At 35.7% G+C, this 18,919-nt stretch overlaps 1 protein-coding gene across 2 annotated transcripts in view; it reads left to right on the top strand.

Annotated features, from left to right (window-relative positions):
* The window catches only part of PKD2L2 (polycystin 2 like 2, transient receptor potential cation channel), a gene marked incomplete at both ends in the record, with an annotated part of 38,706 nt that overhangs the window by 12,086 nt on the left and 7,701 nt on the right, over window positions 1-18,919 (top strand). For both annotated transcript variants that reach the window (XM_082834972.1, XM_082834971.1), the window contains 7 exons: window positions 3,600-3,828; window positions 5,159-5,329; window positions 5,632-5,813; window positions 11,814-11,934; window positions 12,973-13,074; window positions 14,538-14,602; window positions 15,197-15,251. In XM_082834972.1, the coding sequence (XP_082691098.1) occupies window positions 3,600-3,828; window positions 5,159-5,329; window positions 5,632-5,813; window positions 11,814-11,934; window positions 12,973-13,074; window positions 14,538-14,602; window positions 15,197-15,251 (925 nt within the window). The remainder of the gene's footprint in view (window positions 1-3,599; window positions 3,829-5,158; window positions 5,330-5,631; window positions 5,814-11,813; window positions 11,935-12,972; window positions 13,075-14,537; window positions 14,603-15,196; window positions 15,252-18,919) is intronic.

Below are 18,919 nucleotides of genomic sequence, written 5' to 3'. Positions count from 1 at the left end.
CAACCTAACCTTACACCTAAAGCAATTAGAGAAAGAAGAACAAAAAAAAACCCCCAAAGTTAGCAGAGGAAAGAAATCATAAAGATCAGATCAGAAATAAATGAAAAAGAAATGAAGGGAACAATAGCAAAGATCAATAAAACTAAAAGTTGGTTCTTTGAGAAGATAAACAAAATTGATAAACCATTAGCCACACTCATCAAGAAAAAAAGGGAGAAGACTCAAATCAATAGAATTAGAAATGAAAAAGAAGAAGTAGCAACTGACACTGCAGAAATACAAAGGATCATGAGAGATTACTACAAGCAACTATATGCCAATAAAATGGACAACCTGGAAGAAATGGACAAATTCTTAGAAAAGCACAACCTCCAAGACTGAACCAGGAAGAAACAGGAAATATAAACAGACCATTCACAAGCACTGAAATTGAGACTGTGATTAAAAATCTTCCAACAAACAAAAGCACAGGACCAGAATGATTTACAGGCGAATTCTATCAAACACATAGAGAAGAGCTAACACCTATCTTTCTCACACTCTTCCAAAATATAGCAGAGAGAGGAAGCCTCCCAAACTCATTCTACGATGCCACCATCACTCTAATACCAAAACCAGACAAAGATATCACAAAGAAAGAAAACTACAGGCCAATATCACTGATGAACATAGATGCAAAAATCCTCAACAAAATAATAGCAAACAGAATCCAACAGCACATTAAAGGATCATACATACACGATGATCAAGTGCGGTTTATCCCAGGAATGCAAGGATTCTGCAATATATGCAAATCAATCAATGTGATAAACCATATTAACAAATTAAAGGAGAAAAACCATATGATAATCTCAATAGATGCAGAAAAAGCTTTCAACAAAATCAACACCCATTTATGATAAAAACCCTCCAGAAAGTAGGCATAGAGGGAACTTTCCTCAACATAATAAAGGCCATATATGACAAACCCACAGCCAACATCGTTCTCAATGGTGAAAAACTGAAACCATTTCCTCTAAGATCAGGAAGAAGACAAGGTTGTCCACTCTCACCACTATTATTCAACATAGTTTTGGAAGTTTTAGTGATAGCACTCAGAGAAATAAAAGGAATCCAAAACAGAAAAGAAGAAGTAAAGATGTCACTGTTTGTAGATGACATGATACTATACACAGAGAATCCTAAAGATGGTACTAGAAAACTACTAGAGCTAATCAATGAATTTTGTAAAGTAGCAAGATACAAAATTAATGCACAGAAATCTCTTGCATTTCTATACATTAATGATGAAAAATCTGAAAGAGAAATTAAGGAAACACTCCCATTTACCATTGCAACAAAAAGAATAAAATACCAGGAATAAACCTACCTAAGGAGACAAAAGACCTGTATGCAGAAAACTATAAGACACTGATGAAAGAAATTAAAGATGACACAAATAGACGGAGAGATATACCATGTTCTTGGATTGGAAGAATCAACACTGTGAAAATGACTATACTACCCAAAGCAATCTACAGACTCAATGCAATCCCTATCAAACTACCAATGGCATTTTCACAGAACTAGAACAAAAAATTTCACAATTTGTATGGAAACACAAAAGACCCCGAATAGCCAAAGCAATCTTGAGAAAGAAAAACGGAGCTGGAGGAATCAGGCTCCTGGACTTCAGACTACACTACAAAGCTACAGTAATCAAGATAATATGTACTGGCACAAAAACAGAAATATAGATCAATGCAACAGTATAGAAAGCCCAGAAATAAACCCACGCACATATGGTCACCTTATTTTTGATAAAGAAGCAAAGAATATACAATGGAGAATAGACAGCCTCTTCAATAGTGGTGCTGGGAAAACTGGACATCTACATGTAAAACAATGAAATTAGAACACTCCCTAACACGATACACAAAAATAAACTCAAAATGGATTAAAGACCTAAATGTAAAGCCAGACACTGTAAAACTCTTAGAGGAAAACATAGGCAGAACACTCTATGACATAAATCACAGCATGATCCTTTTTGACCCACCTCCTAGAGAAATGAAAATAAAAACAAAAATAAACAAATGGGACCTAGTGAAACTTAAAAGCTTTTGCACAGCAAAGGAAAACATAAGACGAAAAGAGAATCCTCAGAATGGGAGAAAATATTTGCAAATGAAGCAACTGACAAAGGATTAATCTCCAAAATATACAAGCAGCTCATGCTGCTCGATATCAAAAAAAACAAAAACCCAATCCAAAAATGGGCAGAAGACCTAAATAGACATTTCTCCAAAGAAGATACACAGACTGCCAACAAACACGTGAAACGATGCTCAACATCACTAATCATTAGAGAAATGCAAATCAAAACTAAATGAGGTATCACCTCACACCAGTCAGAATGGCCATCATCAAAAATCTACAAACAATAAATGCTGGAGAGGGTGTGGAGAAAGGGGAACCCTCTTGCACTGTTGATGGGAATGTAAATTGATACAGACACTATGGAGAACAGTATGGAAGTTCATTAAAAAACTAAAAATAGAACTACCATATGACCCAGCAATTCCACTCTTGGGCATATACCCTGAGAAGACGATAATACAAAGAGTCATGTACCACAATGTTCATTGCAGCTCTATTTAAAATAGCCAGGACATGGAAGCAACCTAAGTGTCCATTGACAGATGAGTGAATAAAGAAGATGTGGCACAGGGCTTCCCTGGTGGCACAGTGGTTGAGAGTCCGCCTGCCAATGCAGGGAACACAGGTTCGTGCCCCGGTCCGAGAAGATCCCACATGCCGCAGAGTGGCTAGGCCCGTGAGCCATGGCCGCTGAGCCTGCGCGTCCGGAGCTTGTGCTCCACAATAGGAGAGGCCACAACAGTGAGAGGCCCACATACCGAAAAAAAAAAAAAAAAGATGTGGCACATATATACAATGGAATATTACTCAGCCATAAAAAGAAACAAAATTGAATTATTTAATTCAATTGAGGTAAATGGACCTAGAATCTGTCATACAAAGTGAAGTAAGTCAAAAAGAGAAAAACAAATTCCGTATGCTAACACATATATATGGAATCTAAAAAAAAAAAAATTGTTCTGAAGAACCTAGGGGCCGGACAGGAATAAGGACGCAGACATAGAGAATGGACTTGAGGACACAGGGAGGGGGAAGGGTAAGCTGGGACGAAGTGAGAGAGTGGCATGGACATATATACACTGCCAAATGTAAAATAGCTAGTGGGAAGCAGCTGCATCGCACAGGGAGTTCAAAGCGGTGCTTTGTGACCACCTAGAGGGGTGGTTTAGGGAGGGTGGGAGGGAGACGCCAGAAGGAGGGGAATTGGGGATATATGTATATGTATAGCTGATTCACTTTGTTATACAGCAGAAACTAACACAACATTGTAAAGCAATTACACTCCAGTAAAGATGTTTAAAAAAATAGTAATGAATTGAGCCCATAACCCTGAGAACACATGTTTTGTACAAAATAAGTGATTAAAGTACACAACATCACTGACTAGAAATATCAATCGCGTTAGGTACTGAAATATAAATCCTTGAAATGCAGTGACTTTCACAAACCTCATTTTACAGATTGGTGGCAGAATTCCCTGCAACTGGAGGAATACTTACTTCATGGCAGTTTTACTCTGTGAAGCTCCTTAGATATGTTAGCTACTATGATTATTTTATTGCTTCCTGTGAAATCACATTTTGTATTTTTCTTATTGTCTTCACAACACAAGAAGTCCTAAAAATAAAAGAATTTAAATCTGCCTATTTCAAAAGTAGTTGGAACTGGCTAGAATTACTACTTTTGGTGGTAAGTATATATTCACAGATATGGTTGAAGGGAATCACATCTGAACCCACCAGTGAGAGAGGTTTAAAAAGCACCTCCCTCATCCAGGACTTATTTTAAAAGCTTTAAGTATCAATAATAAAATGAACTGTCATAGTACATACTAATGGTGTGCCTTCAAAAGGGAGAAATCTATTTTTTTCTCTCTGATTTGGTCCTTGGCAGGACTAGCATAAATCTAGAGGAATAAGTGATTCCATACGTATTATGATTTAGGGGGCACAGTAGGTCTCCCTACTCCCACTCAAAAAAATGTATTCCTCTCAGGGCCTCATGTTGAAAATAATGATTCTTTTGGGACAAGGTCCTTTAAAATGTACTCTTGTATGTTGCCTAAATCTGCTTTCCTCTTTACACTGGATTTTTAAATAGGCAAAAGACAAGCCTAGGCAGAATACAGAAGGGGGGATAAGGTTTGAGCAGGCAGAGCATAGCTTGTAGGCACAGAGGATGCCACCAGGATTGGGGAAATAATCCTTGAAGAAACTCCAAAGACTGCCAGTTCTCATCACTGGAAAATACTAAAGTAAACATAGAGGTGTGGGTAGGGTGGAACAAATCGTAAGAGCTTGGTTTTAGGAACAATGAACAAATATTCTGGCTTATACAACCTGATCTTTCACTCTTATTAGCCCTTAGTTATAGCCAATCCAGTATCTATATATATTTGTTTCTCAAAACCAAATTGAAAGTTTCTCAGAGTCAGAAAGTGTGCCATCTACCTCTCTGGTAACCACAATAATGCTTAACATAGGGTACAGCATTAAATGTTTAACTGAGTATTTTAGGGAAGAGAAATCAAAGGAAAATTTTCATGACAGTTAGAAAACTCTGATACCTAAAATAATCTGGTTCTAAAATCCTCTTCTAAAAGAGTTGTTAAGAAGATCTAAAGGGGTTTATTTTTTTGGAGCTGTAAAAAATTTTTTCTTCGAGTGTTACATAGTGAAAAATATTAAACTCTTAGGTATCATGTAGTTATATGGAGCAGAAACCCTTACAGTCTAGTCAGAATTATATAATCATTTTATACATTTGTGTTTTATGACACAAAGAAACAAAAAGTCATATAGATTAGGATAGCCAGGCAGTCAGTATTTTGCTACTTTTATGATAATTATGCTACCTTAAACCTCTATAAATTGAGGCTTACTTTCATTTAAGTAAAAACCTGTCTTATCTCTCCCTCCCTTTTTGTTGAATTTTGATGAACTTTTTCATGCGTTTATTCATAAGCTTCAGGAGCTTTAGAGGTAATCTCTAATTTAACCCTTCTTATTTTCCCATTTAGTTGTGTTTTGTGGCCGTTTTCTTCAACTCATACTGTAATATACAAACTTCTCTCTTGCTTGGACAACTGTTAAAAAGTACTGAAAAATATTCAGACTTCTATTTTCTTGCACACTGGCACATTTATTACAACAATATAATTGCCATAACCATCTTCTTTGCATGGATAAAGGTATTTATATTTTATCAGATATAACAGATTAGATATATTTTATTATATTAGATAATAAAATGGGAACTTAAACTACAAAGTTATGAAAAAACAAAAGGATATTCTTACCTATACAGTAATTTTTTTATACAGTAAATTTTAAAGTAGTTTGGCTTTGTAATGATTGCCAGCGAATCCTCAAACACCCCAACTGTCATGAAGCATCTCTTTTAATTTCAAGCAGATTTCTTTTGAAATTAATTTACTCTAATCATTATAATTTTTAATATTCTCCTATTTCAATTAACTTTTTTCTTTTTCAGATATTCAAATTCATAAGCTTTAATAAGACAATGTCTCAGCTGTCATCAACCTTGTCCCGCTGTATCAACGACATAGTAGGATTTGCCATCATGTTTTTTATAATATTCTTTGCTTACGCTCAGTTAGGATTTCTTGTTTTTGGATCACAAGTTGACGACTTTTCCACTTTTCAAAATTCCATGTAAGCTCTTAGCATAAATGTAATTTATGCAGTTTTATCCAGTTTATAACAAAAAAAGCATGAAAAGGCCTATAAGTACTGACATAAGCTTTAATAAATTAAAAAATGGTTTGATATTTTCACTGATGGCTAAATATCTGTCACACTCAAAGTACAGTTAGGCATTGAAAGATCCAAATGGATGGTGTTATCCACTTTTCAAGTGTTACCAGGTCAAGCTAGAAAAATATTTTTTTACTTTTCAATAGAAGTGAAAATTTTACCTAAGATAAAAGGAACTGGCTCCATGTCTCTGTAGCATTTATTCTCTGGGCAAAAGAAATCTTAAGTGTTTTCTTTAGAGGGCTCTACCTTTAGAATCCTTTTATTGATATTGACCTGATTATCCTTTGCTGATCTGGCAAAGCTGAATTTTAAAAATAGCTTTATACACGTAAAACAATCAGCAGATAACTAACTTATAGAACCGATTAGGTAGAATCCCTAGAAAAATATTGTCTTTAAAAGTGAATAATTTTAATAAATTTACTTTCGTTTTTGAGTAGGTAAAACAAGTTCTGTCTGTGTAAAAAAAATTATGATAGTCTAAAATATCAGTTCTCAAAATGTGTCCTGTGCAATCTAGACCAAGAAAGACCGTCTGGGGGAAATGGCTTCACTTTGCATCACTCTTGGAAATTCGTACTGCATGGTAACATATGGCTCTGAGAAAAACTGCAATAACTTTCCCTTTAGTTAAGAATTCCTCAAACTTGTCCATGGCCCTTTTACTCAATTTGGGGTAAATTCTGGTCTGAAAAATTTCTTAGGTTGCCCTCTTTTCATCATCCACATGTAAATACTGTATTATCTAAGTACCAATTAATTGCATGAAATTTAATAATATTTTTCTGAATAACCCTTTACTAAATTAGTAGTGGAAAGAGTGGACTAGCAACCAAGAGGATATAATTCTACTTTCCAATTCTGCCACTAGCTATTTAACTTTTCTAGACCTTAATTTCTTTATCTGTAAATGAAGGGGCTGGACTAAATCACTCCCAAAGGTCCTTTCCAACTTCAAATGACCTATAATTTGAGAAGTCTAATTACCTTATCCAGAGTGAATAATGTTTGCAGTTCCAACAATTTCTTGGTCCTTTCCTAGGATCTTAATTCAAGTGTTAATAATAAAACTAAGTAGTATTGGACATTAAATATAAATGTAGTAATTTACAGAACCTTGGAAATTTGTGTTACTTTGGATAATGGGAGGAAAGAAAGTATAAGGCACAAAGTAAACAGATAGAAAATTTTGAAATGGATTAATGAGGGGGCTTCTGCTTTTGGTAATGATGTGCTAGGTTATTCAAATCGACCTCTTCACAATTTAAAAAGCTGGATGAAATATAGGAAACATTTAAGAACTAACAAAAAATTGAGTGGCCAAAATCAGAAAGCAAGAACCCGGAAAAGTAAACTCAGCATCCGAAGCTACTTCTGCCCTGAAGGCTTTTTTTAAAAAACTGATAAAAATTTTAAATTGTGTATAACATAACATAAAATTTACCATCTTAACCATGTCTTTTTTTTAACCATTTCTAACTGTACAGTGAAGTACACTCATATTGTTCAATCATCACCATCATTCATCTCCAGAAATCTTTTTATCTTGCAAAACTGAAACTCTATACTCATTAAACAGGAACTCTCCATTTCCCTCCCTACCCCTGCCCCTGGCAACCATCATTCTACTTTTTGTCTCTATGATTTTGATTACTCAAGGTACATAGTGGAATCATACAGTATTTGTCCTTTTGTGACTGACTTATTCCACTTAGCATAATGTCTTCAAGATTCAACAATGTTGTAGGATATGTCAGAATTTCCTTTTTGAAGCTGAATAATATTCCATTGTATGTACATACCACATTTTGTTTATCCATTAATCTCTCAATGACACTTGGGTTGCTTCCACGTTTTAGCTATTATGAATAATGCTATGAGAACATGGTATACAAATATCTCTTTGAGATCCTACTTTGAATTCTTTTGGGTACATACCCAGAAGTAGAATTCCAGGATCATATGGTAATTGCATTTTGAATTTTTGAGGAACTGCTATACTGTTTTCCACAGTGGCTATTCCATTTTACCTTTCCACTAACGGTGCGTGTTTCAATTTCTCCACATCCGTATCAAAAATTGTTATTTTCTGGTTTGTTTTTTTTTGACAGTAGCCATCCTAATGGATGTGAGGTGATATCTCATTGTGTTTTTGATTTGCATCTGCCTACTGATTAGCAATCTTGAGCATCTTTTCATGTGCTTATGCATACGTTGGTTCACTTGATGGTATCCCACAGGTCCCTTAGGCTCTGTTCACTTTTCTTGAAACTTTTTTCTTTCTGTTCCTCAGACTCAATAATTTCAATTGCCCTATCTTCAAGTTCACTGATTTTTTTCTTCCGCCTATTCAAATTTACCTTTGAATCTCTCTAATGAATTTTCATTTCAGTTATTGTACTTTGCAGCTCTAGAATTTTTTTGGTTTCTTTTTAGGTTTTCTATCTTTTTATTGCTTTTCCATTTTGTTCATACATAGTTTTCTTGACTTACTCCATGTCTTCTTTTAGTACTTTGAGGATCAGCCTGAGGTGTAAACTTAAGGTCTTCTCAGGTCTTTTCTGAGCCTGTGCCATTCCTTGGGCATGCATGGTGACTGTCTAATTTCCTCCATATATGCAGTTGTTGTTTTTTTTTTAATGCCCTAGTCTTTTTTTTTTTTTTTTTGGCTGTGTTGGTTCTTTGTTGCTGCGCGTGGGCTCTCTCTAGTTGCGGTGAGCGGGGGCTACTCTTCCTTGTGGTGCATGGGCTTCTCATTGTGGTGGCTTCTCTTGTTGTGGAGTACGGGCTCTAGGCATGCGGACTTCAGTAGTTGTGGCTCGCAGGCTCCAGAGTGCAGGCTCAGTAGTTGTGGTGCACGGGCTTGGTTGCTCCGTGGCATGTGGGATCTTCCTGGACCAGGGCACAAACTCGTGCCCCCTGCATTGGCAGGCAGATTCTTAACCACTACACCACCAGGGAAGCCCCATGAATGTCCTAGTCTTTAATATCTGGCTCCCAAAGGGGAAAAAGAGAAAAATGAAGGAGGGAAGAGCATTGGGCCTCTCAATCCCAAGGACATTGCTTCAGCCGGAGAGGGAGGGGCTTGCAACAATGCAGGGAGATGCCTGCCTCTGTGATCAGAAGCAGTAATCAGCAATCAGAACACAGACCCTGATGTCTGGACAACAGGGTCCTTCTTGTCCACCCTGGCTCCCACAAGCTGTGTACAAGCTGCTCTAGAAATACATGCAGGGCTACCTGCCATAGGCTGGGGGGTAGGAGATGGGTAGCTGCTGCCAAACTAAAAGTTTAAATTGACCCAAACTGCCCAATCCTTTCCTGGAAGTTGTAAGCCTTCAACAGACTCCAGAGTTCCAAAATAGTTTCATCAGAAAGATTGTGCCACTGTGATTGTTGTCTAGGTGGTGAGACAGATTCCTAGTGCTTCTTACTTCATCTTCCCCAAAACCTCCACCATGAAGGCATTTTTGTTGATCCAGAAGAAATAGTTGAGAAATTGTGTTTCTAGTTACCTCTCAAGGATGAGACAGAAGACAAACCCAAGGCCTGTGTTTGTGTGCTGGGGAGTGGGGTTGGGGGAGAGGAGGAGTGTCTGATAACCTCTCCACACATAAAGTAGGGAGCCTGAACTGCTACAGCCTCAAGTTAAAAGTAAATCCCTCAGTGACTTGACTTGAAGTCTGGGTTTAGTCACCTAGGTATCCAGGGAACCTCATGTCTTGAATTTGGATTAAGATGGTCCCAGGCTGGAATGCCCATATGCACCTGCAGACACACACACAAAAATACCTCTCTGGAGAAATATATTTCATCCTAAGCCCTTCAAGTATAATTTACTGCTCATGGTCAAAGATAACTTGGTACATAAGGAGGAAAAATTCGTAAGCAAGAACCAGCAGATACAACAGACAACAGAAACAGACTCAAAGACTTCAAATACTGGAATAATCAATAAATACTATATTTAGAGAAATAAAACACAAGTCAGAAAATATCTTTAGAGAGAGAACAGGATGGTGTAAAAAGTGACATACTTGAAAAAGTATCAAACAGAATTCTAGAACTGAAAATTAAAGCAACTGAGATTAAAAGCCCAGTTGACAGGTTTGATAGCAAATGAGACATAGATGAAGAGAGAATGAGTAAAATGAAAAATAGGTGAGAAAAAATTTTGAAGTGGCACAGAGAGGCAAAATGTTCAGAAAATGACAGAAAGGGTAGAATGAGAAGGCCTAATATATGTTTAACCTGAATTACAGAAGACGACACAGTGGAATAGAGGCAATATTTGGAGAAGGCTTAGGAATACCTACCACCCAGTCATGCCTGCAAGTGAGAGACTGGGAAGTCAGATTAAGCATAAATGGTACATTATTATGAAACCGTCTGTAAGCTATTTTAATTCAACAAGAGAGAACTGTAGAAAGTTAACAGGGGTATCAAGAAGTTAAAAAACAGTGTTTTCATTCAGTATAATCTGTATCCTGAAGAGTCACGGTGTTCCTTTTAGCTTGGGGAGGGGGAGGGGAAAGGCATTTGTAAGTCTCCAGTTCCTATGTGATTATAACCATTCAGTAATTGCTTAGGTTTTTGTTATTCACACTATTTACAGAGCAGAGGTATGTGGACACTTTCTGGAGAGGAGAAATGCTGACTTGAACTTAAGGATAAAAAATTAAGTTAAAAACATTAAAACAGAACCTCATATTCTCCTATGCCAGAGAGGAAAAAAAATTTTTTTGATTTGCTGAGAAACTTTGGTCTCCTAATTCAGCATTTCTCCTTCTATCTTGTGTAGAAGAGCATTAGAATCCACTATTAGAAGCTGGATAAACACTGTATGTATGATTTAGTCAGGTCTCAGGTACTGAGGATGAAATTCCAGAAAACTCTGAGTCCTAGGACTCCAAATAGCTGATTTCTTTGAATACATTTTCTTCCTTCATTGTACATAGTCCTATGCTCCCTTCATGTGATTGGCAAAAGCAACAAGGAACAAGAAACATTCCGCCCTTTGACCAATCATGCAAAGTGTCTACATACTATTAAAAACTCCTTCCCAGATCTCCCCTTAAAATAAAGAACTCATATATATATATACATACATCATATATATATAATTTATAATATATCCATGGTGTGTATGGCAATACCACTGCAAACTAATGATGAGAAAACAAAATAAAACTTCAGGTTATGAAATCCTAATTCTACCTCTGCTACTACTATGCTCATTCAAAGCCTTAATTTCTTAATTTTTCCATCCTTAAAGTTAATAAAATGAAGATTTATAGTATTTTCAATGCTATTTCACTTCAAAGCCAAGCTTTTATACTTATTGGAGAAAATAAAATAAACCTCGGGATCATATTTGAGGATCACTACCAGCACTTGTTTGAGACTTAGCAAGTGACAAATTGTTGCCATTTTTATTTCAGCAGAAGAGATGCAAAAATTAAGCATACCATTGATATTAGAAATTGTAAGGCTCTTGGGTCTATGTACAAGTTGAAAATCATTTATTGGAAAAGGTCAAAGTATTCTAAGTTTTATAAGGGCACAGGAATGGCTAAAGAGGCCACTGTCAAGACAAGCTGGTAAGCAGGCATCTCAAGGTTCAAATCTTGGAGGTGAACATAGGGTTCATATTGATTGAATAAATTGAAGCCCATCATTTCCTGAACTATCTGTTCAGCTATTAAGTCTTGGCTTTCTTTAGGGGAATATTCTACATCCAATTTTATAGAACTCTGTGCTAACAAAACTAAAGCCAGAGAACATTGCCATATGCAGCTAGGTACTTTCCTAGGCACATTAGTAACCCCCATCTGTTGTAATGTATGTATGAAGAGATATAGTATTTTCTAATGGTTTTCTTTTTTCCCATAAAAGATTCACACAATTTCGTATTGTTCTTGGAGATTTTAATTTTGCTGGAATTCAGCAAGCCAGTCGTATCTTGGGACCCATTTACTTCATCACTTTCATCTTTTTCGTGTTCTTTGTCCTGCTGGTAAGAATGACCATATATGTTCCCCTTTTTTGCTTACATTTTTCAGAATAAAAAATATAATTACCAATTTAGAAGAAATTATAGTATCACTGCTTAGCTGTCAGAACACTTTACATTTATTAAGAATGGTGTAGATTCCTAGTAATCCAGGGGGTCCAAATGTTTTCAAGCTGTCCAATGGAGAATGTGATCATAATAGTTACCATCTGGGTGGTTATTGTGTGCCAAGAGTGTACTAAATCTTTTACACGTATAACTTGAAAGTTCCAGGTCTCTCCAGCCTGGGACATTTCATACCAGTAGGTATGAATTAGGCCATTCATATTCTGCCCATATTGCAACAGCTTTTGGCCCTTATGGATGAAAGCTCACACCCTGGTAATTTTTAGGAGTCCCCAGGATGGGTCTCTCACATGTGCTCAGGACAAATCTATTTGGCCTTCCTAATCAAGGAACCTTGCCTTTCTACTCAAGGCACTGCTACTGTCCTCCATGAAAACATTTTTTTGTCACACACAGCAGTTATCCCGATTGTGGGCAACAGTCCTCACAGTGACAGATCTGAGCCACAGTGAAAGATGGAGAGGTGGGCTGGGAGTAAGAATACCCTCTCCACAGTTCTGTTTGTGTTATCTGGACATTAATAGTTGTAAGAGCCCTAGTAAAACTGTGCATTTAAACAGCTCTATAGAATTTTAAAGAAAAAAAAGAAATACCCTTATGAACATATATTATTCTAAGTTTTCTTCTGATATGTAACATTAATACATTTTTATATATATATAATTAACCAATGTATATGCACTATTTTACATTCTGCTTTTCCCATTTACCATAAACATACTTGCCCATATCCACACACTACACATTTCCCATTCTACTATATTATATATAGTCTGCATAGTCATATCTCTTATTGAGCACGAGTTACTTTTAAAATTTAAATCTAATTTTACAAATCCCAGCACTTGTCAAAGTCATTAACAACATTTAAACTAAATTTTTATTGAAATACTTCATTTGAATATTTCTCCCCAGAACATGTTCTTGGCAATAATTAATGATACCTATTCTGAAGTGAAAGCTGACTATTCAATAGGCAGAAGGCCAGATTTTGAACTTGGTAAAATGATTAAAAAGGTATGTCAAATTCTTCTAATCAGAATTCTAAGACCAATCTTGTTCAGTTTATACTCTTGTAGTTTGAATAACACCTAAACCCCAAGTGGTAGTGCAGGGAGGACATTTGGGGTTTTTTGTTTTGGTCCACGGTTACTTATATTTGTATTATTTCAGTACCAGGAGAAATGTTCTCTGGCTTCAAAAATGTGACCAAAATTATTTCAGAGTTCAATGTATCAAAAAGCTACTGAGCACTAAATGCAAAGCACTTACTCTCTTCCCTCCCAAAGTTTTCAATTTAGATGCTGGTAAATTCCTATGAACAATCTGAACTCAGAACTCCTTTTGCCTTACCTTCCTCACTTTCTGTAGTGGCAACACTCTCCTCAGTCACCCCTGGCTCAGAACCCTTGAACTTTTTCTTTGTCCCTTATAATGGTCTGTTGCCAAGGCTTGTGTGTAAAGTTCACCTCTGTAGTTTTTGCTCACATTTGTGGAACTCAAAGACACTTTGAATTCTAACTGCCACCACTACATTAGGTACTCAGTCCTTTTCACCCAGACTTCTGTATGGTAACATCTTCTTAACTGTTACAGCCTCCTTCCTGTGCCAGCCCAGTTTTGATCATATCACTTCTCTGCTCAAAATTCTTCAAAGTTTCCCTGGGCTTGTCAAAATAAGTCCAAATTCTTTATTCAAACATTCAAGGGCCTTTTCTAGTCTCACAGTCTCAACCTATCTTTATTCACTATCATTGAACTAACTATACAATTTTTACCTTCTATGCCTCCATTCACAGCACTGTATGCCCCAGCTGTTTTGAGCACAGTGCTGTTTACCATGCTTGCTCTCATTGTCTCCTCTGGGCCTCTGCTCATGTCATTCCCTGACTCCCCAGGAATTCCCTCTGCTCTCTTCGCTGACATTCTGTTCTCCCTGTCAGAGCAATCTTCCTTGTCCTCTCAATACCGACCTCACTGTGAACTGTAGCAGAGTCATGTGTGTACCATCTTGCCCATCTCTGCATACCCACAGCTCTAACCATAGCATTTCACACAGAAAAGGTCCTATAAGCTGTGGGGTTAGTGGGGCTTAAGAACTCTGTCCAAGAACTTATCTGTAAACTACTAATATGTCCCCCAATGAACTTAACTGTGGGTTTTTTCATCTTTTATCTCTTGATTATGATGTTGGTTATGTGCATTAAAGTGTTAATATCATTAATGCAATAAATGTTAATAATATTTTTTAAAGATTTTTTTTTCCAAGTTCAAGTGTGATGCCTTCCAGCTTTTTCACCAGCAGGCAGAAACCATAAGTAGTGACAAGGTGAAAAAAAATAATCATAGTATTTGCCTCTACATTTCTTTAGGGCAGCAGTCCCTAAAGTCAAGCATTCCCTATTTCCTTTACCTTGATCAAAAATTGACAAGACAGAATATTATTTTTATGAACTTTTAAACTTTTAAATTATGCTCAGAGTTACCACAATGCTCTCGAAAAACTCAAACTAAAGAAACCTGAAACAGATGAAGACAAGAAAAGGTAAGATGAATTTTCTTCAATTTTTAACTTACCATTTTAAAGCTCTGTATTAGATTAGAAACTTACAGTGAGAGTAAGGTTTTGATTGCAAAACAACCACCATTCAATGTGCTGATTCTAAATAAACTGTCAAAACATCCAGTAGCACCTCATAATTTCTGAGAGTGTCATGAAACTCTAAGCTAATTTAAAATTAATATAAGGCATGCCATGCCACTCAGAAAAAGGTTTAACATAAAGCTGCACAGGATAGTAAAGTCCCTCTAAAAAAGTAGGAAATGATTTTAGTCTACATTAAGTGCATACTTTTAGCTATCAAAGTAAAACAATTTTTAAACAAAATATTTAAGAATGTATTTACATTTACTGCATAATTTTAGTGTCAAAATCTGGCAGTGGGACATAATAGAAACATGTTTTTATAGCTAGAGATATGATATAGAGAACTTATTAATGACCACATTTTCCAAATAATTAGTGTTATTAGAAAGAACAGAAATTAATTCAGATCCTTAATACAGATCTGGTTATATTTTATACTGTCATTTTCCTTTTTACTGTCATATACCTCTGATTTTTATTTTATATTCTCAGTAGGAAAAGCAGAGATTTGGCTGAACAAGCCAGAAGAGAAGGCTTTGATGAAAAAGTAAGATTTTAATTTTCTCGTAAAGAAGTGATAGCTTTATTAGAAAAAGTTCTGATTTAAGAACTGAATGATTTGCTTTTTTCAGAGCAGTAGTTGCCACCTCCAAATCTCTCCCAGAATCTAGATCCTTTCTTATTTAGGACAAATTGTTTGGATTCCAGATGCTCTGTCTCTCTTATTGGTGCTCTTAGCCAGATACCCTTGTCCTACAGCTGTACCTTCACTGTGGGATTAGTACACAGGGTTTAGTGAGTATACTCTATTGAGATGATTATATAATTGTTCTCTTGTAATCATTAATGTGCTGAATCACTTAAATGATTTTTCTTATATTTCAAAACTGTAACATATATTCAAATGACTAAACATATATGTTTAATAAATAATTATGAAGCAAACCTCCACATACCACTACCACCCAAGTGAAAAAATAGAACATTGCTCTACTTCTGGATGCCTCCCACCCCCCAATATATTGAGAAAGAGGACAGCAGGGTCAAGAGATTGGAATAAGCAAACAAGTATGTATAATGGAGTGAGGTTTCTCATTATCAGACAATGGAATTGCAAAAATGGAAAGGCTGAAGGTTAAAATGAACCTTGTGGTGTTGGATTAGAATTGCAACTGTGTGTGTGTGTGTGCGCACGCGAATGTATCTTCTAACTCTGTCCACTGAGAAAGCTAGAGTGACATCCTAGTAGCAATGACACAACGAGCATCCAGATCTTGGTTTCCAAATACCATTCTCCTCTAAAAGGAACCCGGGCTCCTTGGAAATACAGTTAATTCCAGGACTGGAAAGTATAGGTGCTTCATACTGTACTCCATATAGAATGATGGAGATCTGTTAAAAGGACACAAAAGTCAGCTTGAGTGGGGATCCCGCTGGCCAAGTGTGGGATTTTAAGCACTTATTTAAGCACTTAATGAATATTAATTTAAACCCACGGAATAAAATAGGATTCCATGAGTCCACACTGATCTAAACATATACATGAATGAAAGTCTGAGGAAGAATAGAACATTTCCATACCTCTCCACAAAATACTTACTAATTACAAAAAGAAAAAGAATAACATTACGGTGAAAAAGTCTAGAAAACAGAACCTTAATCAGTACTGGAACAAGCTGAAATTATATGCCACCTGACAAGACACTAAGAGAACACAGGATCCCTTCTGTAAAATTTCTGCCGAAGATGCATAACGCAACGAACCATCACACAATAAGAAACTGAGGGACATTCTATGAAATACTGGCCTATAGACTTCAGAAGTTTCAAGGTCATGAAAGTCAAGGTAAAGCTGAGGAACTACACCAGACTGAGATTAAAAGATGGGTAAATACAATGCATAATCATGGACTGGATCGTTTTACAATAAAGGGCATCATTGGGACACTGGTAAATTTGAATAGGGGACTGAGGATTTAGATGGTAATAATCTATCAATATTAATTTTCTGATTCTGATGATTATACTGTGCTTATATAAAGGAGAATGTCCTTGTATGCAGGAAATACACACTGAAGTATTCAGGGACAATAAGGCATTCATGTTGGCAACTTCAAATACTTCAGAGGATAAAAACTATTTGTATTGTTCTTATAACTTTTCTGTAAGTTTGAGATTCTTTTAAAAAACAAAACTATAATTCAATAAACCATTTCTGAAATAAAAGACAATGTATATTGAAAGACATACTATGTACCTGGGAAAAATTACCTAAAATGAACATGAGACTTATCCAAGCAAAATTTGGATTTACTTACAAGGAAAAGAGAATTAGGTTAGCATAACACCATTCAACACCATAAATCAACAGAACAACACCTACAATATAGCAAGGAAAGAAAATGTAAGCCAAGGCTTTTTTATATGCAGCAAAGCTGTGTTTCAAGTATAAAGGCTCTAACAGTTTTGAACATGTAAGAACTTGGGGAATCCCACTGTATTCCTGAGGATTCCATGTGAGGATCATCTTCAGCCAAACAAGAGATGACTCAGAAATTTTAGAAAAAAGAAGGAAGAGAGAAGGTATAAAGTAAAAAAAGCTGACTGATTATTTCATATGTAATAGCTAAAAAGTTGAAGAATTATCATTTAGAGTTAATAGCCCAAAAGAAGAAACTTTAGCATATTTAAGAGCACAGTAGTAAATTTAAAAGATATTGTTTTATTAATTTTAAAACACATTTTTCCACATTTTAATATCTCTGAAATCAAGATGTGCCTTATATTTGACAATGTGCCATATTTTAACTGGTGGCATTTTTTTTCCTAAGTGGTACATAAAATAATGGTGTAATGGTCTTACGATAGACTCCATCTCTCAGATACAACAAAATACAGTAATATGATTAAATATACTTGGGTAGTAGAGGGAAAAGAAATGAGGAGGAAGAAATTATAACCTAATTTTTTTGTTGAACTTGTTTGGTTCTTGTTGAGGGAACCAAAACGAGAAAGAGATGATGGAGGATGTATAAAAAGATACGTGAATAAAAACAGACCACTAAAACAAAAATACATACATTCTTAAAGGGAAGCAGTACCAAATCAAAAAAGAAAACTGATAATATGCCACATGGTAGAAGACTGTAAATATACCTTAAAACAATATAACTGTGACCAGATATATCTGACATATCAGTAAAGACAAATAAGCTTAATTTACTTAAAAAGAAAATATTTTCAGATTGAATCACAGAGTAACACCCAATTCTACGATATAGCCTAAAATATATACCTAAAACAAAGTGATTTAGAAAAGTATAAAAGCATGAGCCAAGGTATAAAAGGCAAGGAAAAGTTATCAGAGGACACAATATAAGTCAAGGTAGAATTCTAGAAAAAAGTTCTAAATGAGATGAAGGGCACTTTATAAGGCTAAGATCAATTTTAATAGTTATGATTATCTATGCAACAAATAATATGGCATAAACTTCCATAAAGTAAAGACTACTAACTAGACTTATAAAAGGAAAAACATACAAGAATACACTAAAGAACAGATCAAGAAAAATGAAAGGATTAAAAATATATATATAATGAATGAAGTGATCTTACAATTATGTATTAAACTCTGTACTCCCAGAAGATACACCTGTTTTTCAAAACCCCTTCATGAAAATAGATATATTGGGCCAAAAAGAAAACCTCAATAAACTGAAAATAAAATTTATCAAAACTGAGCCCAAAAGAGATTTTTAAAAGCTTAAACAAATCCATTCTGTAGAAGAAATGAAGCCATCAAAGAGCTACCTCTGAAATAAATCAGGCCCAGATGGTTTCATATGGAAATTTTACCAGATTTTTAAAGAATAAATAATTTCAAGCTATTTGAGCTGTTCCAGAGCAAAGAGAAAATTGAAAATTTCCAAATTATTTTTATAAAATAATTTTAGAATCACTATATAGTGATTCTAAAACCTAGTAAAGATTGTATCCTCCTCAATAAAAATAAAAAAAAAACAGAAAAAGAAAATATCACTTATAGGGACTTTCCTGGTGGCGCAGTGGTTAAGAATCCGCCTGCCAATGGAAGGGACACGGGTTCAATCCCTGGTCCGGGAAGATCCCACATGCTGTGGAGCAATGAAGCCTGTGTGCCACAACTACTGAAGCCAGCGTGCCTGGAGCATGTGCTCCGCAACAAGAGAAGCCACC

Source organism: Leucopleurus acutus (genome assembly GCF_964270905.1).
Source record: "Leucopleurus acutus genome assembly, chromosome: 3".
NCBI lineage: Eukaryota > Metazoa > Chordata > Mammalia > Artiodactyla > Delphinidae > Leucopleurus > Leucopleurus acutus.
Note: the sequence above shows the minus strand (reverse complement) of the source record. Positions and strands in the feature narration are given on the sequence as shown.